This window comes from Triticum urartu, chromosome 1 (assembly GCF_003073215.2).
Source record: "Triticum urartu cultivar G1812 chromosome 1, Tu2.1, whole genome shotgun sequence".
In the NCBI taxonomy this organism is placed as follows: Eukaryota; Viridiplantae; Streptophyta; class Magnoliopsida; order Poales; family Poaceae; genus Triticum; species Triticum urartu.
Window position 1 is genome coordinate 570,729,146 of NC_053022.1, and position 24,768 is coordinate 570,753,913.

General features: G+C 42.0%; 3 protein-coding genes across 3 annotated transcripts; 2 read left to right on the plus strand and 1 right to left on the minus strand.

Annotated features, from left to right (window-relative positions):
• Positions 1 to 290: 290 nt before the first annotated feature.
• Positions 291 to 6,619, minus strand: LOC125531549 (probable protein phosphatase 2C 52). The gene is made up of 9 exons (XM_048695919.1): positions 6,397 to 6,619; positions 5,596 to 6,323; positions 3,411 to 3,538; positions 3,233 to 3,331; positions 2,968 to 3,126; positions 2,009 to 2,095; positions 1,756 to 1,847; positions 1,550 to 1,624; positions 291 to 709 (listed from the first exon to the last, which is right to left on the minus strand). The coding sequence occupies exons 2-9, from the start codon at positions 6,303 to 6,305 to the stop codon at positions 530 to 532; spliced, it is 1,530 nt and encodes a 509-aa protein (XP_048551876.1). The 5' UTR covers positions 6,306 to 6,323; positions 6,397 to 6,619; the 3' UTR covers positions 291 to 529.
• A 4,103-nt stretch (positions 6,620 to 10,722) lies between these two features.
• LOC125531560 (CTP synthase-like) lies at positions 10,723 to 16,165 on the plus strand. The gene is made up of 21 exons (XM_048695922.1): positions 10,723 to 11,009; positions 11,889 to 11,968; positions 12,055 to 12,141; positions 12,580 to 12,630; positions 12,746 to 12,863; positions 12,968 to 13,024; positions 13,114 to 13,178; positions 13,323 to 13,406; positions 13,488 to 13,538; positions 13,623 to 13,685; positions 13,764 to 13,810; positions 13,896 to 13,965; positions 14,050 to 14,112; positions 14,200 to 14,289; positions 14,371 to 14,409; positions 14,479 to 14,706; positions 14,898 to 14,983; positions 15,069 to 15,117; positions 15,235 to 15,315; positions 15,398 to 15,491; positions 15,588 to 16,165. The coding sequence occupies exons 1-21, from the start codon at positions 10,892 to 10,894 to the stop codon at positions 15,788 to 15,790; spliced, it is 1,824 nt and encodes a 607-aa protein (XP_048551879.1). The 5' UTR covers positions 10,723 to 10,891; the 3' UTR covers positions 15,791 to 16,165.
• A 3,486-nt stretch (positions 16,166 to 19,651) lies between these two features.
• LOC125531571 (protein PLASTID TRANSCRIPTIONALLY ACTIVE 14-like) lies at positions 19,652 to 24,321 on the plus strand. Its single transcript, XM_048695927.1, has 12 exons — positions 19,652 to 19,926; positions 20,011 to 20,148; positions 21,013 to 21,138; positions 21,608 to 21,736; positions 21,843 to 21,932; positions 22,007 to 22,157; positions 22,383 to 22,492; positions 23,002 to 23,070; positions 23,168 to 23,273; positions 23,385 to 23,582; positions 23,676 to 23,718; positions 23,859 to 24,321. The coding sequence occupies exons 1-12, from the start codon at positions 19,672 to 19,674 to the stop codon at positions 23,935 to 23,937; spliced, it is 1,494 nt and encodes a 497-aa protein (XP_048551884.1). The 5' UTR covers positions 19,652 to 19,671; the 3' UTR covers positions 23,938 to 24,321.
• The last annotated feature ends 447 nt before the right edge of the window (positions 24,322 to 24,768 follow it).

Here is a 24,768-nt window from a genome sequence, read left to right on the forward strand (position 1 = left end):
GATGCTTTGCTATTATTGTTGGCTATTGACAGTGGGTTTGAAGTGAACATCAAAACGGACTGTCAGCAGGTGGTGAAGCTTTGGCAATACGGGAGTGACAAGTCTCTATGATACCACATCTTCGGCTGCTCAGGGTCCTCCATCTTCACGAGCCCTAATGCAGCTGCTCATGCTGCGCTATTGTTCAAGTTCCTAGTACATGTGATTATTTTTGGACCCCTGGTCATCTGATTGTTCCTAACTCGCCTATTATTTTGAATAATAAAGTGCCTAGTGGGCAAATTCTAAAATAAATAAATAAAAACTTCTTAAGAGGAATACGCACTAGCTAGATATATTCTCGTCCATGTACCACTGTATGTAACCAGCACCACAATTTGGTTGTATACCAGTTAACACCATGTACGGAAGTCGCCATCTAGTACCAGCCGCCAATGTACATACAACTCATTCAACAGAGAAAACATCCATCCAGCTGCTGTAAATTTAAAGGCTAACAACAACATGTATAGCGGACGAATAGAAGCAATCAAATTTGATTGCCCGGGGGAGAGATGGGAGGGGAGTCACCACCGCCCGTCTTGCTGTGCTGGAACTTGACGACGACGCAGGTGATGTTGTCGCCGCTCCCACGGCCGAAAGCAGTCTCCGTCAGCTTCCGGGCTGCCGCCTCGGGGTCCTCCTCCATCTTAACGAGCGAGACGGCGTCCTGCATGGAGAAAAGGTGAACACACGATGAGGTTTTCAACAATGAAGATGTAGTACAGTACAAATCTTCAGGAGACAACTAGGATAAGTGGCAGAAAAATCTTTTAGATGCAAGTACAAGTGTAACATAGTCAGATACCAGTTGAAAAACCTTCACAAGGTTGCCCAAAAGAACTATGAGATAAATTCTGTTGGCTACTTACTGATTCTACCAGTCAAAAATCACAAATGCATTCCTTAAAAAACCAATAAAATCACAACTGCGCTACTTTTTACTTGATAGGTGGCATTATGTAAAGCACAGAAACTTGCTGCAAAACGTATGTTAATAATCCTCATTCTTGTAAAACCAGTAAAATGAAAGTTAAAAGAAGGTGCTTAATATATTAAATGCTACTCCCACTGTATCAAAATATTGAACTGCAAAAAGGTTTTATATTTTGATACAGAGGAAGTATTTGGCTTTCACAATAAAGAAAAATGTCAGCAAGGTTAAACGAATTTATGCAGCAATCAATCCAGATGTAAATGGCATATTGCTTTCTTGAATTAGGGAATTATATCTTGTGTACTCTCTCTGTAAAGTAATATAAGACTTTTTAGATCACTGAAGTGTTAAAAAATCGGCACACTGCCATGATTTTGTGGACCACATATTACTTGCATGGCAATCATAACGAGTCCTGACTACTTCTTGTTCACAAATCACCACTCCACTATGTATGTGCCATAAATCCAACTAAGCTCATATGTCCAACTGAGTTTATTCTACTCTGGTAGACCTTGTGAACAAAGGGATACCTACACCTCTAAACAAGTAATTAAGTAGATAGTAACTAACCTCATTTGGAACCACATCCCACAACCCATCACTAGCCAAAATCAGAAACTCCAGTTCATCATCTATTTCTTGATCCTGACAAATTAATAAAGGGTCACACAAAAAACCTTGATGACTGATAGTTTGACATATAAGCCATGAAACAGAATATATATATGTGTGTTTTTTTGCTAGAAACAAACACGAAGTATACAAGCACAAGTTACCTGAATCTCTGGTTCCGCGACAACAAATTGCTTCAACAAGCGGTTGCCAAATGCCCGAGACATTGCAAGTACACCACCAACCCTCCAAGTTCCTGAAAAGCCAATTTGCTACTATCAGATTTTCCAAGCCCCACACTCCAAGAAAATGTTATTTCTTCTGCTAAATAAATAGATAGACTACCCAAATGTTATCCAAATATAAACATATGTAGTTCAGTCAAGTTGGTGCTTCTGTGATGGATGCATGACTTACCAGCCCACATAACAATCCCACCAGCACTCTCAATTCGTTTCCTCTCATCACTTCTGTTTGGCTTGTGATCATCAGAGAGTGCAATAGCTGTGAATAAGAAAACACTATTTTACCAACAATTCAGCACGTACATACATCTGGATTGTTAACATTCACACTGTGCCAAAGAAGTAAGCATGTCCCTTGGACATCGCGACAAGTATCAAGACCTCTGATTTGCTAAGCTTAAGGAAGCTTTTGTTAGTGAAATTTGGATGAGATCAAGAAATAATTTAGCAAGTCCCAAAACACCTCTATGTGGACTAGATGTTAATCGAGTAATCTTATGCTAGGCATATTCAAGTTGGTGCATGTCCAACAACCAACTTCATCAGAAAGCCAGGTTGATAAGAAATGAGCAACAATTGTTCCAGAAAAAGAAGAGTGATCAGTGGTGGTAAGTTGACAAACATGTTTCATGCATCTAGGTTAGTGTTTTCCACTATATTGATTGCAAATTATTAGACCCACTACATATTGATCATCATAAATATACCAAGTAACTAATGGAAAGCTGTGATGTATGCCTTCCCAGAGTGTACGGCACCGATCTTTCCAATAATAAAAGATGATGATGACTGAACTCAGTAAAAAGAGACATGTGCTACAAATTTTCACAAAATGGAAAATGTCACTATTCTTAATTTGGTGGAAACTATTTAAAGTAATTAGCATTTCACAACAACCATTAATTTGCATTCATAACAATATACACACCAAATGATAGAGAGAGAGTCCTCCAAAACAAATACTTGATTACATCAACACCGTAACTAAACTCAACTGGTAAGAAAGTGCCCTGAACCATAAACCATCCTACTATTATTGTACAGTAACCATGCTAGGCCCTGTTGTGCATGTGCTAACAAATCTAGCTGAATCAAATACTAATCAATGAACAACACATAAGAATCAATCACCTTTGCCCGACTTTGATATTACAGCCCGAGAGTCACCTACGTTAGCCACGTAAAGATGATTTCCAAGCAGAACTGCTGTCGATGCAGTTGACCCATCATCTCTGTGAGTGTTGATTTCAGAATCCAAGAAATCTGAATCAGTTTTTTTATATGTTTCACCTGCGAGTTACCACTAATTAGATAGTCCACACATGAAATATCAAGGAAATGTTGGAAATAGCATTAACAAAATTATACGAGTTACTTTTTGAAAAGAGAATCTTACTTATTGCTAATTTTGTATCTGACATGAATTGTGGGTGTTTCATGAGGTTCTCAAACAAGTGCTCCTTCAAATACTCAGCAGCACGTGAACCCCCATGACCTGCAAGAAAACAAATGGTTTAGACATAGAACCATTGAGGAAAGATAAGAGAAGTCTACAAGAAAAAAGAATCGCCGACCATCAAATATTCCGAAGAGATTTATTTGTTTATCATCAATTTTAGATGATTTTATGTCAAAGAAGTCTTCCATGCTTGCCCTTTTTCCTCTAAAACTTGAATATCCACAACTCAAACTTCCATCATCACTGCAAATCAGTCAAAATCCAAAAATGCCTGTTGTCAAAATTTAGAAACTTATAATTGCATGTATAAGACAAGTAAAATAATTTTGCAAAAACCCTGATAGCAGATGTGTGTAGCCAAAAAGGCTGTCTAATCGAAGTACAGAACATAATCTGTATATGTTAATAGAAATTAGATGCATGTATTTGAATTAGAAGGTGTAGGTTTAACAAATATGGGTGTATGCGATCAGCAACTTGAATCAAAAAAAGGTAATTTCCTTTTTTCTCAAACTATCCAAGGAAGGAGATTGAAACAATATTCTTTAAATAGCAAGACCAGGACCAAGAAATAGAATCACTAGAAGGGAGCATGTTTAAAGAAATAAAAATTGCACAATTTTTAAGAAGATTAAGAAGACACATCAAGCCATTTGGAAAGAAAATTATCTTTAGAACCATTATTTACGATTAAACCAACGTAATCGACAAGATAATTGCAGCTGCTACAAAATGAGTTCAAGATTTATGAAGTTCTGCATTATATAAAGTACACTTATACAAGGAAATAGCAAACTATTCCAGAACCCTGAGACGCTTCATCTCTACTTTTGGGCCATGCATGATTCCAGCAACCACACTCTAAGCTGCTCATCACCAATGTGGAATGGACTGATGTCACAAGAGAGGATGCTGGGTGTAAAAATGGGAGCAAAATGTAGACAAGTCACCAACTAAATGAAGTAGATGTGATGGACTAGTCATGTTACCCTAGAAAAAGGCATATGATTGCTGATCCCACACAACAATTCCAAGCAAAGTTGGTTTGGTTGAAGAAAGTAATACTGAGTTGAGTAGTTGACCCACTTAATGATGAAAACATGCCAATATTCTATTTCTATCTAGATATTGCACGAGCATCTTTAAGACTGATGATGAAGAAATGTTGTATTAACAGCAAATGTTCCTTTTCAAGACATCATTTCCCATATGATATGTTGTTGATTTTTTTTGGAGAATAACTTGCCAAAATCGAATTGAAACATTTTAGTGAAGCTATATTATTCGTATGGCCAAAGAGTAGTTTAAAGAGTACTGTAGAATTTAGATGTATCTCAGTAGCATGTTCTATCATTCTCAGTTGAAAAGCAGCTTCTATATTATGATATTGTGCTTCCGCATATAATATCCTCCTATAATGTTTCTGTCAAAATAAAAATAACGTATTTTCCTTTTTCAGAAGATGGCATCCCTATGGAGAGCAGACCATGAAAACCAGCAAGCAACCAACTGTTAACGCCTTAACAGAAAAGATACAACATTATGCTTTGCAGCACAATTATGCCGTTCACTGCTCTTTGTCTAAAAGTGAGCATCCACTAACCTTTAGCCGCAGGATGTGTGCATACTATGCAACAGGTTCACTGGATGCTACTTCCAGTAAGAAAAATCGAACAAGAGTTTTCGAATTTATGTTGGTTCCATAAAATTGATGTCCTGGTTCATCCCAAGTCTGGAACAATACATAATTCTGAATAGGGAGAGTACTAGAATATTCCGGCCAGAAAAGGGCAGCGCGGACGTATTGCCAAGGCACACCCACTGCCTTCAGTATTGAATCTAAATTGTCGTTTACCGGTATTTAGTGAACCATGTATTTTCATTAAAGCATTTCTTTCCATTTTGCATGGGAGAGGCTAAAAACCACACGTAAACTTCGGCTCTCAAAAAAATCTATGGTGATGCCAAAATTGGTAGGGCTAGTCGAGTCGTAACCAAACACGCCTTCATAATCCCACAGAGTAACCACCAAGCTAACAAACTGCACACAAAACTTCTTTCAGTTATGATCCTGAATGCAGCATATTGACTCACAGAAAGCTACATTCTGCATCACACACACATGGTCATGCAATTACGTTCTAAGCTCTACCGCACCGCCTTGCATTAAAAACATCAGAACACAAGCTGCACATGTAGAGCATTTGAATCAAACAGGCCAACGGTACTTCGCGCCAACAGATGCGAGCACCCGCAATCGGCGAAGCAAACGAAACCAAGGAGTGAGCCAGCATTATTACCTCTTGCAGCCGCCGCTCATGTAGCCGACCTCGTCGACCCTCTCCCTCTCCCTCTGCCGCTCCTTCTCCTTCTTCTCCTTCTCCAGGTCCTGGTCCTTGGGCACGACCAAAGCCGGCACGGCAGCGGCCACAGCAGGCCCTTGCTTCCTCCTCGCCTGCTCCGGCAGCGCCAGCACCGGCGACGACGACACCTCCTCCTCCTCCTCTTCCTCGGATGAGTGCTCCGAGTCCACCATGGCCACGGCCGCAGCCGGCGACACGTCCATGCCGGCCCCCTCCTCCACCTCCATCTCTACTGCTGCGGAGGACACCTCCATCTCCACCTCCACCTCCACGACGCCTGCTCGCACCTCCCGCTCGGGCGAGGAGGCCTCCTCCTCGACCTCCCCCTCCCCCTCCTCCAACTCCAACTCCTCCTCCAGCGGCTGGTGCGCGGGGGTGACCCCGGGCTCCGCCATCGCCTTCCCCTTGGCCCGAAACCTGCGGTACTTCACGGGGTGCCGCACGCCAAGCCGCTTGTCGCTCCCGGGCTTGGACGTCCCCGCCGCGCCCACAACCTCTTCCCGCCCCGCCCCCGCTTCCGGCGCTCTTCCCCCCCCCGCCTCTGCTACCGCCGACCCCGCCTCCGCAGATGCAGAAGGCGCGGGGATATCCGGCGAACTCTCCTGCTGCTGCTGGTGGTGGTCCTTCACGGCGCCATCGTGAACCATGAGCCAACCTCCAAAACCCTAGAAGCGGCACGCAGAGAGCTCAGATTCAAATCCGCATCCGACGAGCGGGCGAGCGATCTCGGGCACTCACCTTCGGGCCGGATCCGATCGGGCGGCGGGCGGTCGGTCGGGTCGGGGCAGATCGGATCTACGGGGAGCGGCGGCGGCGGCGGCGGGGTGGGTGGGGGTGGGGCGGCGGGCGTGAGCTGGGGTGGGGGGTGAGGTGTGGAGTGATCGGAGCGGAGCGGAGTGTCGCTGCTCTCTGTGCGCGTGCGTGCGTGAGGAGGAGATGAGAGGTGAACAAAAATGGAAGAGGAGAAGCGGCGTTGCGCTACGCCCTACCCCTCCCTACGCTGATGTATTTATTTATTTATTTGTTTCCTGTATTTCTTTACGTATTTAATGTGTATTTATTTACTTGTTTTATTTTTGCCTTCCTGTGTGCGTGGTGGGCCAGGGCGGCCGGGAGCACCTGGGGCGTGGGCGACCGGCGGCGGCAGGTGTGTGCTCGCTGCGGTGTGGGGCTGGCCGGCTCTGGGTCCTGCTGTCAGTGGAGTGGAGTCGACTGGTCCCGGTGGGGACTGGGGAGTGAGGAGGAGCGTGCTGGTCATGGGTCACGGGTGAAACGTGGGCTGGTAATTCTGGATGGGCTACGTAGAAATGGTCAAATGGGCTTTGCCTACTGCGAACTGCCCATGAGCCGGCAGAATTACCAGCACACTAACATCGTACGTGGCCCATCCAGAATTTACTACCAAGCCCATGGGCCGCCAGCCCGGTCTATGCTTTTTCTTATCTATACCTCTATTCACTATAAAAAGATACAAATGGGCAGATCCAATTAATCTCGCCCATCAAATCATGCCAATCCAACGACCTAAACTGCTTCAATGTCAAGCGCTCAACACATTTAGCGTGCAGTTCATTTCATGCCAAATATAATGTTAATCACATAATAACACGCAAATAATATCCTACTTAATATCCGCATGCACTTAATATACTTTCAAATTAACGTGCATTGAACGTACACATTGACTAGTAAGAGTTTAGAAGCTCCTTTTTATCCACCATGGTTTCGAACTTCAGACTTTCTCAAAGGTTCTCTGAATATTTACTTATTGTTTTCTATATCTATTTTTCATGTTTTATTTTCCTTTTAGTTTTGGTTTTTCTTCTTTATGAGTATTTTCAAAATTAGGAATATATTGAATATTGGGGAACATAATTTAAATTCTTGAACAATTATTTGTAATCATAAATGGTTTCTCCAAATTTGTGAAAAAATTAAACATCCCTAATGATTTTTCATGTTCATGAATATTTTAAAACTTTACAAACATTGTAATAAATACACAAATTTAAAAAAAAAATCATGAGCAGCTATAAAACTCATGAACATTTAATAGAACTCATGAAAGAAAAATTCATATTCATGAAGGATTTATAAAATCATGAATATGAACATGGTTTAAATTCATGAAATTTTTACAAATTTATGAACATTCTGTAAATGAAAAAAAGTAATTACTAAATGTTTTGTTGAAGTGTTTCATAGACCAACCCTAGTCTTTTCCTACGTACTTTGTCTTCACTCGTGCACATCCAGAATCAACTACTCAGTCAGTCACTCATCCTCAAATTGCTCCAACCCAAGCATGCTTAACTATGAAGTTTCTTTTGGATGGGCTTCCTGATGAAGAAAAATGCACCATGTTGATATGAGTAGTCTATCATTCATATTAAGACGGGATGCCACAGGGTCCACTTCGAATAAAATAAACTTTGAAGCTTCCCCATGCCTCTATCCATTGGGAGCTTAGTAATTACAAAACAGAACATTTTCGCAAAATATATAGATGTTTTCTTCAAAATTGTGAACATTTCTGCAAATCCATAAATGTTTTCTTCAAAGTTGTGAACATTTCAATAGAATTTTTAAATAGACGGTATGGAAAAAAATTCATGCTTATGAACATTTTTAGAATTCAGAAACATTTTTTAAATCCGCAAACATTATTTAAAATTCATGAGTATTTTTTAAAAACATGAACAACTATAAAACTCGTGAATGTTTTTTAGAAGTCCTGATTATTTTTACATATTTCTGAAGAATATATAACTAACACTCCTTAAATTCATGAATGTTTTTAAAAAATTGTAAAACCAAAAATATTAATGTTCTTGAATATTTAAAAGAAACTGAGAAGCATTTTAATAGAATGTTGGTTTCGATCTTGTTATGCTGGACCCATGACCTAATACTTACAGGTGGGTCCACTTTGAATAAAGAAACTTTGGAGCTCTCCTAGCCTCTATTCATAGGGAGCTTGGTAATTGTAATTTTTTTACATTCTAGAACATTTTTTTGACATTCTGAAACATATTTTAATTCTTGAACTTTTTCAAAATCATAAATTGTTCTCTATTTTTTAAATTTCATAAATGTTTTGTTGAAAAGTGTGAACATTTTTTAAAAATCCATAAATATTATTCATATTCGTGATTTAAAAAATAAAAATTAGAAATCCATGAAGATGATTTAAAATTCATTCCGATTTTGTAAAAAAAATGGGAAAAGGATATATTACTCATGAACATTTTCTGGAATTCATGAATTTTTTAAAAATTGCAAGCATTTTTTAAATTCACGAAAATTGAAATTCTAGATTTTTTTATAGTGTTTGGTATTCAAGACCCACAACCCGGCAAGCGCTTAGAGGTGGGGTACACTTCAAATAAAAAAACTGTGATGCTCTTCTAGACCTCTATTCCTTGGAGCTTAGTAACTATAAGGATATGCAGTCTTGTATTAGCACGAAACCCAAATCAAGATCTAAAATTGCAATCAAGTCCATATCATCATCGTCGCCGCACATATGCGCTCTAACAACCACTAGGGATGGACCACTTGGGATGGTCGGACAACAACCCTGCTAGCTCCAACAGCAAACTGCAAAGGAGAAATGGATGGACTCCAGAGCCGTCTGCAACACTACTCCTCAAAGGCGCCAAGCCAAGAGGAGATGAGTATGTGTTAGTAGACGCGTTTGCTCTCTCGAAGCTGCCCTTCACTAGTAGAGTAATTGACAAACCGAAGAGACCGAAAATTGAATTCACTTCCATGGCTAGCGCTAAGCCATCATTTCGTGATTATATCCGACATGACACATGTTGCATTTCCTTAGTTGGATCTGCTCTCGCGTGCAGTTGTTGCTTTGAGCTATTTATTTAGTTGTCAATCGATAGTGATTCGTCATCATTCGAAGAAAATGGCAGGCGTTGTACCTCTTCCAACAACATCGATGAGTACGAACATCTCCATAATCGCCAAATCCAAGAGTTCCACTCGATTTATACATTGTCACCCTCGCGTTGTTGGTGCAAAGAGCATAGTGGGGGACGACCTCTAGCAGGTTCTGATCTAGCCAATTCTAGCAACCAACCCTTCGACAGCCAAAATCGCAAGGAAGATCACAAGAAGAACGAGAGCAAGCTCCAGAGTCGATTTATGTAATCGCAAAAGGAAACATCAAAACATCACAAATCCTATGGCGAACACATCCTCCTCCATCCACTGCCCCGGTCGGAGACAACTGCGAAGGAGGGAGGGAGAAGGGTGGTTGGTTTTTACAGCATTGAGCCAAACTCCTTAAGCTAAGATACACTAGAGAGGAAAGGCAAAGTGGGCAGGGGCATGTGCTCGAAAAGCTCTTTGAAACAAAGCCCTTTTGTTGCAACTTTGACTAACATCGCCTTTGCCTAAGAGAAGAGGAAACCGATGTCCATGACTTATGGGTAGGAGGACGAGAGCGAACTGGAACAAATCAATGAGCTGCGACTTTGATACTAACTTTGTAAAGTTTGGGGTGATAATGAGTCATGAATGATAAGCTAGTTAAAGATGAAATTGCAAGTCAAACATATCGATACTAATGCTTCTTCGAGTTTGTTTCGAACATTCGAAAAAACAAGCACGTTGAGCTAGATGTTTGATTCGTCATCCGAGATCTTAATTACATTTGTTTGTCATGACCGCAGTATCATGAACAACCATCCTACATGGACATGTCGCATGGGTTTTCTTTGTTTTTGTGTGTTTCTTATCTTGGTACTGCCGATTTCACGTGTATTTCATATGAAGACACGATTTGATTCGTATGAAGACATAGTTTGTTTTCCCGAGACATGGTTTTGAAAAAAAAAACCATAATATAAACTTTTGGTTCCTTCCAAATACTAGAATCATCATAATTTTGATGGTCCTCTGAAAAAAAGTTTCACATTCTAGGGTCAAACATAAAGTTTCACCATTCAAAAGGGGTGGAAATATAAGACCCTTTCCAGATTCGGAAGAAATAGGGAGGGGATGGAGGGGGAAAGGTTTTCGGGGGTATAAATACCGGGAGAGAAGCCCTCGTCTCGTCTCTATCCCCTGCGCCGTTCCCCTCTCCCTCTCGTGACGGCTGCGCGCTTGAACCCCCCACCCCGCACACACTCGCGCCGGACCCGACGAATCGCGGCGGCGGAGGGCGGCGGAGGAGGAGGCGGTGACGGAGGGAGAGAGAGACAGGCGGCCCGGCGAGATGAAGTACGTCCTGGTGACCGGCGGCGTGGTGAGCGGCCTCGGAAAGGGGGTGACGGCCAGCAGCATCGGCGTCGTGCTCAAGGCCTGCGGCCTCCGCATTACCTCCATCAAGATCGGTACGCGCCCCGCCCCCTCCTCGCCCCCCCGCGCCCCGCTCCGCCGAGAGAGAGACTCGATACTGGCGGCGGCGGCCGCCGCCGCCGGCCCGATACGTTTCTTTAGATGTCTTTTCCCCTCTTTTCCCGAGTTTGTTACACGGGGGTCGTCCTAGATCGAAATACCCCGATTTTCGAGGGGATTCAGCCGTCCCCGGGCAGCAATTTCAGGCGAGGCCCGTCACCCGTCCCCGTCCAGGGGGCTCCGCATTGGGGGGCGCCGCTGGCGCGGCCTTGGGATTTTGAACGGTGCTGAACAGTAGCAGCGGTTTCACCCGGCACCAGCCAACCATTTGTTTCGCATGCCCGTGATTTGTCCATGGATCATATTGATGTCAATCTGGAAAGGATCAAGAATTAGCTGGGTTTGGTCCTCAGTGCTGTTGTATCTAATCTAAATGGTACAAGGTGGCCAGGATAAGTTTAAAGAACCACCACTAGGTTTATCCCTCCATTTCTTGTTTCTGTGCTGGAGGCCTTGTGTGTTCCGGAGGGATTCTCGATGCGTTGTTCGCGGCGCCACGCAGGCCCGGTTTAGATTTCTACCATTCCAGCATCCAACCATTGGCGATACACGTAGGGTACACGTTGGATAAACTCGGATTAGTTTGTTTATGCTATTCATCGTTTGATAGTTATTGGTTTCTAGTTAACTACACCCTTCTTTCTCTTGGCTCGTTGTGGCTATTTGTTTATGTTATTGCCAGGAATCATCATTTCGAGTAATTTTTGTGTTGTAGCGTTGGGGCAATGCTGGCTATTGCCTGGCCGGATGCTTTGACTGATTACTTCTGTTCTTGCAAGGTTGGCATCTTCTGATTGTATCATTCAAATGTGCAGATCCTTACCTTAACACTGATGCTGGAACCATGTCTCCTTTTGAACATGGCGAAGTGTTTGTTCTAGATGATGGTGGCGAGGTATTAGAATCTGCTATATGACTAAGTCATTGATGTTTTAATGCTCGCACAGATCTGTTCATTTGATATGGCTTAAATCATTGCAGGTGGACTTGGATCTTGGAAACTATGAGAGGTTTCTAGACATTAAGCTGACACGGGACAATAACATAACTACTGGAAAGATCTACCAGGTGTGCAACTACAACCTACCACCTCTTGCTTAATGGCAATGTCGAACTATAGCTGGGTCGGATAATGGACATGCTGAATCATTGGCTGTATTTCAACATCACTGCAATTTATTAATCTCAACAGTATGACTTGGTCATACAAGGTCATTAGCTTCTTATCCACTTTCCTTGTTACATAGCCATCAAACATAATTTAATTTAATAAAGCTTCGTACATTTTGATGTTGACATCTTGTAACAGCTTAGGATATAAAAAAACTTGTTTTCTCATCCACCTTTATATTGAATGTGCAATATAACTTATACTTAAGCATATGAGTAAGTGAGAAACTCAGAATAGTGGCATGTAAAACATGTGCATTTGTAAATATGTGTTGTAAAAGTTGCAAAATAGTCTGATCTTGCTTGTTTATTTAACTTAATATATTTTTATGGCAGTCTGTTATTAATAAAGAAAGAGAGGGAGAATACCTGGGAAAGACTGTGCAGGTGCAAGCCACTTCCTCCAGACTCATCTTTTTTTTTTCTTACTTGAAATTGGCAACTAACATTGAACATTTCTTGGGAATCTAATATGATCAATCATGTTTTCCTTTTAATTAAGGTTGTCCCACACATTACAAATGCCATACAAGATTGGATTGAGCGCGTTGCAATGGTTCCTGTTGATGGCCAGGAGGGACCTGCCGATGTCTGTGTTATAGAACTGGGTGGCACTATAGGTGCAAGAGATAACTTTTAACATTTTGTTCATTTTTAAGACTCTTTCTTTGCTTACAATTCATTTTGGAGTTCTAATCTTCTGTAACTTAATGATGTGCTGCAGGGGATATTGAATCCATGCCATTTATTGAAGCTCTAGGTCAATTCTCCTATCATGTTGGTAAGGAACTTGCATGTTACATTAAAAAGATAAACTTCTACATGGTGGTACTAATATCATTATTTCCATGTTCTTTATTTATTTGCCAGGTGCTGGTAATTTCTGTTTGGTACATGTCAGTCTGGTTCCGGTATTGAATGTTGTCGGTGAGCAGGTAAGTAAACTTCTCACTTCTCAGTCAGTTCATAATGCCAGTCTTCGCTTTGCTAGTTGTGGCTTGGTGTTGTGACTAAGGCACTAAGCATAACTAACATCATATTTAATATACTATGTTACGTATGGCTTGTTGTTATTGTAGAAAACTAAGCCAACTCAACACAGTGTACGTGGTCTGAGAGGACTTGGTCTCACGCCAAATATGTTAGCTTGTCGCAGTACTAAGGTTAGTCAATGGACCTGTCCAACTTACCATGTGTCCTGACCCGTATTGATTTATTAACTTCGCATGCTTTATTGGTGACAGGAGCTAGAGGAAAATGTGAAAGAAAAACTCTCCCAGTTTTGTCATGTGCCGGTATTGAAATTGTCCTTTTCTACAACGGATAATGTATATGTGCAGCTGATCGCTCTTGTTGATAATGAATTCTTTTGGTTGCAGGCCGCTAATATTTTCACCCTATATGATGTTTCGAACATTTGGCACATTCCTTTGCTGTTACGGGTATAGCACATCTCATTATTTATGTATAAATGTATGTTTTCCCCATGCACTATATGATATTTTCATTTTCCATTTCAGGACCAGAAAGCACACAATGCTATCCTTAAAGTTCTGAATCTTGAAAGGTTTGTTTTCATGTACCTTATTGTGATTTTCTTCCAAAGATGGCATGCTGACATGGTATCTGAATCCTCTTTCCCATGTTTGCAGTGTTGCCCAGGAGCCGAAGTTGGATGAATGGGTGGCAAGGGCCACTTTATATGACACCCTACAGGATGAAGTTGGTTTCTGTTTGACCTTTGCAATTGTTTTATCTGTCTGGAAACCTTTACTTAGGGCCGCTTGTACTGTACTGTTGTTTCAGGTGAGGATTGCCATGGTTGGAAAGTACACTGGTCTGTCTGATTCGTACCTTTCTGTGTTAAAGGTGAGATGATCATTGTGGTCATTGGTTCAGTCTTGTTGTTAAATCTGTTTATTGTTGTCCAACATTTTTTTCTGCATTCTTTTGTAGGCACTTTTGCATGCTTCTGTCTCTTGCCACAAAAAACTTGTTGTAGATTGGGTTGCTTCCACTGATCTTGAGGATTCAACTGCTTCTGAGGTTTGAACTACACATAGTATGCAGTTACTTTAGTCTTTTCTTTACTGCATTTCCTCACCTGTCCGTGGTTAAATTTTATAGGCGCCTGATGCTTACAAAGCAGCATGGACTTTATTGAAGGTAGGAGTTTATGCCCTTAAATACTGTCAAATTTACAATTTGTACCTGTCTGACAAATTTTCATCCCAGGGCGCTGATGGCGTTTTAGTGCCCGGTGGCTTTGGAGACAGAGGTGTTAAAGGGAAAATGATGGCTGCTAAGTATGCCCGTGAAAACAATGTCCCCTATCTTGGCATATGCCTTGGCATGCAGCTTGCTGTTGTAGAGTTTGCGCGCCATGTTATGAAATTCCCTGATGCGGACAGCACAGAATTTAATCCCAATACGAAGACCCCATGTGTTATTTTTATGCCAGAGGTAATCTTCAAGCACACACACACAACACACAACCTCCACCCATAACTTCAACAACTTGCAGGGGAAATTATTTATCTGCAGACCTGTGGCATTTTTTCTGTATACAACGTATTGCATTTAGTTTTATTTTGAAACTGGAAACCGCCTTGAGCTCACATATGGTTCCTTACAATTTAATAATATTTTTTTAGGGTTCAAAAACACATATGGGTGGGACCATGCGCCTTGGATCAAGGAGAACATTTTTCAAGGTTACTGACTGCAAATCTGCCAAGCTGTGAGTGCAGTGCATGTTCTCTGTTATAGTTGTCTGGGTTGACACTACTCCTTGCCCACTCATGAGTTTTGTTTTGATCACTCAGCTATGGTGATGTCAACTATGTAGATGAGAGGCATCGGCACAGATATGAGGTCTGTAATAATCTTTGCTCAGTCATATCGATGTCTAAATGCTTTGGATGCGTTTAACATGGTCTTTGTTCCCTTTTTGACCACTTCATTGTTTTGTTTTAAAATGGGTGTCTGCAGGTAAATCCTGATATGGTGCCAGCATTTGAAAATGCTGGACTTCAGTTTGTTGGCAAGGACGAGACTGGACAGAGAATGGAGGTATGTATAATAACAGAACCAAGAATCTTACTTGTGCTTCACCATGCTAGTTGATTCACCATTATAACTACCATTTTTCTAGATCATTGAAATACCTGATCACCGGTTCTTTGTCGGCGTCCAATTCCATCCGGAGTTCAAGTCAACGCCTTCAAAACCTTCACCTCCATTTGTCGGTAAGCTACTCGACACTTACTGGAAACTATCTCGGTCCGGTGGGGAAGCTACAGCAAACACTGACAATCTGCTCAAACATCCACACATGCCTGCAGGACTAATCGCTGCAGCATGCGGACAACTGGACCAGGTGCTGCAGGACAGCTGCAATGGCCATGTGGTTGCGGCTAAACACAAGCTCGGCGACAGCTCCTCGACACCCCTAGTACACCAGAACGGGCACGCGCAGAAGCAAGCCAATGGTGGTGTAGCAAATGGAACCTGCCATGCCAACGGCAATGGCAGTACCCATGGTTAGCGCGCCGCGGGTTTCGCCAAGGGGATCATCTCGCCTGTCTTCTGTGGTCCTCATCGTCCCGTCGACTGCGACAACGGCTGAGCAACTTATCAGCAGGGCCGGCGGCCCTACAAGAAGGGCGACGGTCAGAGCCTAGGAAAAAAAAATAGAGGACTAGCATTTTATACATGAGCACCTTTGTATAGTATTAGGTTCTGTGCTGATATGCAGCCGAATGTTTTTGATCCTTGCGTGTGGACTAAATAATAAGCTAGACATCTTAGAAGGTTTTAGTTGTCGAGACAGAGCCTGGGTGGTTGGGTGTGTACTTTGATTTCCTTTAAGAAACTTATGGTTACTGTTTCTTCCCAGTTAATTCCAGTTTCTTTCTCTGTTTGTAGTTTGTAGAGCTAACTAAGATAAGCTTCTTTGCATTCAAATTAAAAGTATTTGGGTCAGTCACATGGCAGTACAGCACTTTTGTTGATTGGAATGCTTTAACCATATTTATGTTGATCAGATTATGTCGTTTCAATATAACGGTTTTACATGAAAAGAACATCCAAGCCAAAATATTCTTATAATAGCATAATTCACTCGAGCATTATTAATCTATGAGCATGTTTGGTTAATATCCACACATTGCCAAACTTTGCTGCAAATGTGGCAGTGGCTTGTGGTTTGTTTGTTTCACTGTCATAGTTGTGCCCTGCCACACTTTTTTAGCAGCATGCCCTACATTTCATAACCCGATATCTTAGATTCTTGTGAATCAAAGAGGAAGAGTTTTCTCAATATTTTTATTTTAGTCATAATAGATTTTTAAAATCCAATTTTCATGGTTCGTACCAAACCATAAGTTAACCCACAAAAAGTTAATAGGTAAATACATCACAAGTCATAGAACTTGCACGTGATGATCAGTTTGGTGCATAAACTTGTAAAATACGTGTTTCTGGCCATCGAACTTGTCCTTTTGTTTATATACGGTACTTCCTAACGTATTCGGCCGTATCATGTACACACATGGCGTGCCAATGTGGTAGGGGCCCACTGTCAGCGGTGGGTAATCCGCGTGCACTATTTTTTTTCTTCAGAAAGCATCCTTGCATTTTATTTGCTTCTGCAAAAAAAATCCTCAAATAAAATGAAAAATACTAGACCGGCAGTGGGAGTTGCCACGATTAGTCTCGCTTAGATAGCCACTTGACATCCTTACCGTTGACATTTATAAAGCACAATTAGCTTTATATAAGACAAGCCGTATGAGTTAAAATAGAAACCAAAACAAGAAAAGGGGAAGGCACCGGTTCGAACCTATGACCTATGACCACATATGCTCGCCGCGTGTGCAAGCACCAACCATCCGGCCACAATGAGTTTTAAAAAAAACAGCCACAATGACATTTAAATTGATAAACACAATTTATCTAATGTATTCTTCTTTTTTATCTATTTACGAAAATTACTTATATTCTTGATAAACATTTTGGACAAATCAACTAGATTTTTGTTTGAATTCATTTACGTAATTCTAAAATCTAGACAAAATCAAATATAGTGCAGAATGAGTGTATGTAATTCTTTTGGACAAATCAACTAAATTTTTGTATGAATTCGGATAATTTTAAATAAAAGGATGTAGATAAAAAATATAGTGCAGAGTGAATGTACATAAATTCTTCTGGACAAGTCAATGAAACTTTTGTTTGAATTCAAATAATATTAAATTCGAAAATCTAGATAAAACACATTATAGGTTAGAATGAATGTACGAAATTTTTTTGGACAATGGAACTAATTTTTTGATTGAATTCGAATAATCTAGATAAAAGAAAATATAGTTCCTAATGAATATACATCAATTTCTTTCGGACAAATCAACTAATTTTTTTATAAATTCGAAAATCTAGACTAAAACATTATATGTAAAAATTATGTACATCATTTTTTTGACAAATCAACTAATTTTTCGTTTGAATTCAAATAATTTAAATTTTAAAATATGGATAAAAGGTAATATAGTGCACAATGAATATACACACTTTTTTTGGGGACAAATCATAAATTTTTTGTTTGAATTCGAATAATTTGCATTTTGAAAATCTAGAGAAAAGGAAATATGGGTCAGAATGAATGTAAGTATTTCTTTTCGGAAAAATCAACTATGTTTTTCGAATTTGAATAATCTATATAAAATAAATATAGTTCATAATGAATGTACCTAAATTTCTTTCGAACAAATCTGTGGAAATTTTGCTTGAATTTGAATAATTTTAAAATGAAAAATCTAGATGAAAGAAAATATGGGTCCGAATGAATTTACATAATTTTTCCCAGAATAATCAAATAAACTTTTTGTTTGAATTCGAACAATATTAAATTAAAAATCTAGATAAAAGAAAATGTAGTGCAGAATGAATGTACGTGATTTTCTTTTGAACAAACCAGCGGAAAGTTTGTTTGAAGTTGAATAATTTTAAATTTGAAAATCTAGAGAAAAGAAAATATATTCAAAATGTGTACTTTTATCCAAGAGGTGAAACGCCTTAGTAGACGAAGTGAAACTGCAAGCATGATTAGTTTTGGTGGTTAGGTCGCTAGCGCCATTACAACTGGTCGCTTGTTCGTACTCGCTTCGTCCCATTTTTTCCAGCCCAATATATTTACAATGTACACTGACAATGGGACCTAGCGGGTAACTATTATTGGAGTTCTTTTGTACAAAGTAAGAAAAAGGAGGGTGTTTCTGCAGAAAAACATCACATGCCCTAGCCACTGACAAGGGGCACTAGCCACACTGGCATGCCACGTAAGCAGCGAATTTGCATGCCACGTACGAAAAATGTGACCGTATTTGCATGCCATCACAAGTTTGATGACCAAAAACACGTATTTTACAAGTTTGTGCACCAAACTGACCGTTACGCGCTAAGACTTCTAGTGTATTTACCTCAAAAGTTAACCCAACAATCCAGGCTCTATCTCGACACAATGATCCTGCACCGGCGTCGGAGAGTTAAATCCATAAGTTAAGGCAAGTTAAATCCAATTGAATCCTTATGGACACTAATATCGGAAAGTTAAATCCAATTTTCATGATTCATACCAAACCTAAGGCGATAAGGGAGAGCCATCGTCCTCCACGGGCGTGAAGCCCACAAGCCCAACTCCCGACGTCGTATCATGGATAGTTAGCATTAGGGTTTCACGACGACGCCTACAAAAAACATTCCTCCAAGACTTCCAATCTCGAAGACGTCGTCTGCAGTGGCGGTGATGACTCGGGCCGACTTTTTTCGCTAGTGAGGTTAAGGTGTCCAGAGATTTATCGGCAAGGAACCATCGGCGGCCTTTATTTACATTTTAGTCATCCCGCTTCGTTTGCATCAAATCAGTGCGGCGTCCAGAGCCGATGTGAGGCCTATGAGAAATTTTGGAGGTTTGACTCTTCTGCAATTCACCCTACCGTGACATCTTCTTCTCCATGCGCTCATGTTACCGTGATCTTTGACTTCCGCTCACGACCAGCACTAGCATGATTGCTCCAGCGATGTAACAGCGGCGGTGGCCCTTCGACCAGTGGAGTGGATGATGATAGACGCACCTTGCAATTTTTTAATTTTTATTTCTTGGGCGTTTAAAAAGTCACACCTGTGGTTTTTTATGCAAAAAAAAAGTGTTTGGATCAGAATACCACCGTTAAACCTTTATTCCTATTTAGAGATACATGAATAAAATGAAAATAAATATAGGAGTAGGTTTAATTTGTTTACCGCTTCCCCTTGGAGAAAGCGGAAGCCGCCGCGACTAACGGATACTCCCATCGGGGGCGAGCCCGCTAAACTGAACAGATAACGTCTTTCACTCCACTCTCAGGCCGCCTGCCTGCGCTCCCTCCAATGGCGACCCCCGTCGCCTCCCCTCTCCTCCTCCCCCCCCCGCCCCCCCTTCCGCCCCCCCCCTCCCCCCCCCCCCCCCCCCCCCCCATCCGTCGCCTCCTCCTCACCTCCCCCCCGCACGCCGGCCGCCCGCGCCTCCGCGACCCGCCGCCGGCGCCGGTGGAGGAGGCCGCCGCCGCCGCCGTGGAGGAGTACGAGGCGCCTCCGCTCAGGCTCCTCGACCCGCCGCAGGAGGAAGAGCCCTACCCGGATGAGGTGATTTCCTAGCACTGCATTGTGCCGCTCCCTCCCTCGTTGCGTTGCTGACGCTGCTTGCGCAATGTGGTTGTATTGGTGCAGATGGAGGCGGCCGACCCGGACTTCTACCGGATCGGGTACGCCCGGATGATGCGCGCCTACGGGGTCGAGTTCCTCGAGGGCCCCGACGGCATGGGCGTCTACGCCTCCCGGGACGTCGACCCGCTCCGCCGAGCCAGGGTGAGCCGCTCACCGCCGTTTCCATTTCCTGCCCTCTGTTGCTGCATCGAGCGTCTCATCACTGATGTTCATCCTCTCCAGTCTGCGCGCGCTGTTTAGTTCAATTTTCCGTGCTATTTGCAAGCGCGCGCGCGTGTCAGGAGGTGGGTGTTTCGGCACCACTACCACCACACATTGCTCACTAGTGAGTGTGTTATCGATACGAAGATTGTGCGCTGATGCATGTACTGATCAGTGAATGATGAAGCAAATGATTTATGCGAGGGACGTAGTCTTGTGTCAGTTGCAGTGTTTTACAGCTGCAACTTGATGGCGAGCTCCATGCATCAACTTAATGATGGCCATGCCTGTTCGTTTCTACACAACATTTGAACCATCCCACTGCAGCGCCTGCAGTTCTTACAAATAGTAGTACTCGGTGTCTCAGTGTCATGCGGGACCTGGACATTCTGATGGCCGGTGCTACTTCTCCAAAATGCCAACTCTGGTCGTATGGTATGGTTCACGCGCAAGCTGGATCAGATGGAACAACAGGGATAGGTTTACAATTATCCTTGTTTGCTACCAACTTGATCATCTATTCAACGATTCAATCCAACAAGGCAATGCACAATGGTGCAGATTTAAAGCAATACCTATCACCCCTTAATGATCTTTATTATTTATGTATTTTACATTTGTACAGTGATGTTTTTAACCAATAAAAAATTGACGCGTGGATGCCACATCGACTAGTCAGAAAGAATGATGTAGCTACTAGCTAGCCATTCATGCTGTTGCTGTTTGAATGATAGATTAAGTTTAATTGCACAATGGTGAAGAATTTTCTTCGCTGATGTACTAATTTCTTTTGTTCTGTACCAGGTGATAATGGAGATTCCATTGGAGCTCATGCTGACTATAACTAAAAATCATCCTTGGATGTTCTTTCCTGACATTATCCCACTAGGACATCCTATATTCGATATTATCGAGTCAACAAATCCCGAGGTAAATGGATGAGCTGTCAATGTTGTGAAAACGGAAATCAAACTATTGTTTTCCCCTGGGTTTCTTGTGTATTTTATGGGCAGCTCTGGTCAGTTTGTTAACCACTTATGGGTTCTTACATCAAATAATTTTATTTGTTTGGTTATGTGAAACACCTTGGAAAGATTCTAGTTCCGATGTGTTTAAGCTGTGCTTTTATGTTTGTTCTTCGTTTCCATATATTTTATGGTGTACATTTCTACGGCATGAGTGCTGAAGAGCCTGCGTAATTGAGACTCCAGAGCAATTCTACTGCACATTCCTACCATATGCCTGCGAAAATCATCCTTACTGTTAAATTGGATCAGAGGGGATTATATCACTCTCAATACTTGATGAATCCTGTTTTCTCCGTTCATTTGAGTGTCAATGCTTCAGTAATCAACAGGGATGTAGACTGCAGACTAATGTGATTTGTATTTTCTTGCAGACAGATTGGGATTTAAGATTAGCCTGCCTTCTTCTCTATGCATTTGATGTAGAAAACAACTTTTGGCAGTTATACGGTGATTTTTTGCCTAGTGGTGATGAATGCACCAGCCTGCTTCTGGCACCGAAGGTACTCTATAGCTAACTAAGACGTAACTCCTGCTTTGACTTTCTTTTCAGATGGAAGCTTCTCACAACTTTGAATGAGTTTGCTTATTTACCTGCCTGGCTTGCAGGAGGATCTAATGGAACTGGAAGACGAAGATCTGTCCTCAGAGATGTTAAAACGCCAGCAGCGAGCAGTTGATTTTTGGCAGAAACACTGGGTACACTTTTGTGCTATTTTATCCACTTTGCTGGCTTGGATACCTCTAACACTAGCTTGATGGGTAATGTCCAGCACAAAGCAATCCCTCTCAAGCTAAAGCGGCTTGCCCCTGACCACGAGAGATTTCTCTGGGCATTGAGCATTGTTCAGTCTCGCTCTTTCAACTTGAATATGAGAATGGGAGCTTTCATTCAAGATGCAAATGTCCTAGCTCCTTATGCCGGTACTTGTTTAATGTTTTTTCTTCTTTCACCCGTTTACTTATTTTCAGTCTGAAAATCAACAAAAAAAACTCTTTTAGTAAATACTTACACTTTTTTTTTGTATCGATGAATACTGTATGATTGTTCATTAGTATTTTGTAATTCTAGCATATGAATTGTTTGAAATCGTGGTCACAAAATTCAGAACTGCAAGCCTGAAAGATGACTTTCTCTTTTTGCTCCAGATATGCTGAATCACTCACCTGATGCTAACTGTTTCCTGCATTGGCGTTTCAAAGATCGAATGCTTGAAGTTATGATTAAGGCGGGGCATGCTATCAAAAAAGGAGATGAGGTACTGTTTAAAGAGTAGACTGTACACAAGCTGTAGATGGATGCACCTTGGCTGCAGAACACTTATTTTGCTTTTCAGAGGGCCAATCCTTACGCCTTGGTACAAAAATGTTTTATAGCACTTGAGAGGGCAATCCTTGTATTTCAAGACCAATTGCTGGCAGATTCATCTTTTTTTTGAGCAAACGGCAGATTCATCTGTAGTCTCCCTCTTTGCTTTTTTAACTGTCGCTCAGTTAGCTGGCTGCTTCATGCTCACAGCCCATTGGGGTTCGAGGCTTGGCCTCCCCACGGTGCTTGGTAGTTATTTTAAATAAAAAAAACTTCAGGTGCTAGTGTCTGTAGGTTGAGTATTTTTTGTAATCATGTGCGAGTTATACAGTAGTCTGTTCAGTCCTACTAGTTCTTTGCAGGAACTTGTGCTGTTAGACCCAGCATAAAAGTATGCTATTCTCTCAAAAATTTGAAATCACTTTTCTTAATGCAATCTTTATATTTGACCATGCACAGATGACAATCGATTATATGAGTGCGGTGAACAGCACGTTGATGCAAAGATATGGCTTCTCATCACCAACGGTAATCCATGCCTTTCAGTTTAATTATCATTTCCCTGTATGCAAATTCAGTAGCGAAATTCCTTTCCCACTTTCCGAACTTACAACAAATTCTGTAGAATCCCTGGGAACATATAAACTTCTCGAGCCCTGCCAAGATCCACCTGGATTCTTTCCTGTCAGTCTTCAACATAGCTGGCCTGCACGACGAGCTGTACCACAACGGTAGGGAGCACAAAAATGTTCTTACGGGTCATTTCGCAGAGAATCTGGCTTGACCCACAACGTTCTGATTTAAACTATCGTGTTCATCCATTCATGTTTGCTTGCTTGCAGTTGCATTGACATCGGGAGAAAGCACCTTTGTTGACGGAGGAGTGGTGGCAGCAGCAAGAACTCTGCCGACATGGTCGGACGGTGACCTTCCTGCCATACCGAGCGTGGAGAGAAAATCCGCTCAGGCGTTGCAGGAGGAGTGCCGGAAGATGGTGGAGTCTTTCTCGACCACGATCCAACAGGACGAGGAGATCCTAGGTAACACGCTTCTTGGTTCCCACTAGTATTTATTCACCTTCTTCTTGGTGCCTTCTCTGACACTGAAGCTGGACTTCTTTATGCGTGTTGCAGATTCCGACGAGCCTATGAGGAAAACACGCGAAATCGCGATCAAGTATGTGGAACCAGCTGACAAATACCCTATGCCACTACCCCCATGAAGTTTCTCACTGGGAACGAGCACGTTATATCATCAATCATTTTGTCCCTTGACCACTGTCTTTCTAACAGTTCGTTACGTTGCCGAATGCGCAGGTACCGGCTGCACCGGAAGCTGCTCTTGCAGAAGATCATCGACTCGCTGGAGATCTACCAGGATCGGATTCTGTTCTAGCTAGATGTATAGCCCTAGAAGGTGCGGGTGTGTCCCGAGTGTTCTGAAGGGCGTTTGCACCACCACCACACCACCGTTAGATGATTTTGAAGGGCTTGAGAAGCCTAGGTTCATAGGACTACATAGTAGGTTACTACTAGGTGACAGTAGGAGGATCCCAGCAGAAAGATAATGACAAGTGCCAAGTGGCGCCAAGGCATGTCGGAGGTGGCACCATGGTTTTTGGAAGAGGGGGGCCGGCCTGCCGGGATTCATCAGCACATAGTTGCCCCACCTATCAGGATAGGTAAACGCATCTCGATTTCTCGAGGAATGTCTTACCTGTTCCATTTAAATGTGATTCATGCTGATGCTTCCATGAAAGATATCATCATCGGTGCAAAATGGAATCTACTACTCCCTCCGTTCCATAATTCTTGTCATGGTTTTAGTTCAAATAAATTAAAACCACGACAAGAATTATGGAACGGATACTAGATAAGCAAAAGCATCAACGTAATCGTGACCAATCAACGCCAAGTTTGTCCACACAAATGAAAGCCTCCGCATGATGCATCAGAGTAGATCTTGTACCCTGCTATACAGCGGTTTCTTAATTAGCAGAAGTGAGTTTTTCTTTTCTTTTCTTTCCTGCTGAGTGTGAGGGGTTCGGTCCTGATCACTTTGTGGTCTTGACTGTGTTCTGTAGTATACTCTGGGGCTTCGGCCCCTTTTCTCCTTCTATAAAGATTTGGCAGAGCTCCGAAAAATAGCTTCGGCTTCTTATTTTCGGTTTGTTCTTGAGTATAGCGATCCCGCACTATTAAGAGGGGGTCGTTGGATTTCGCGAAA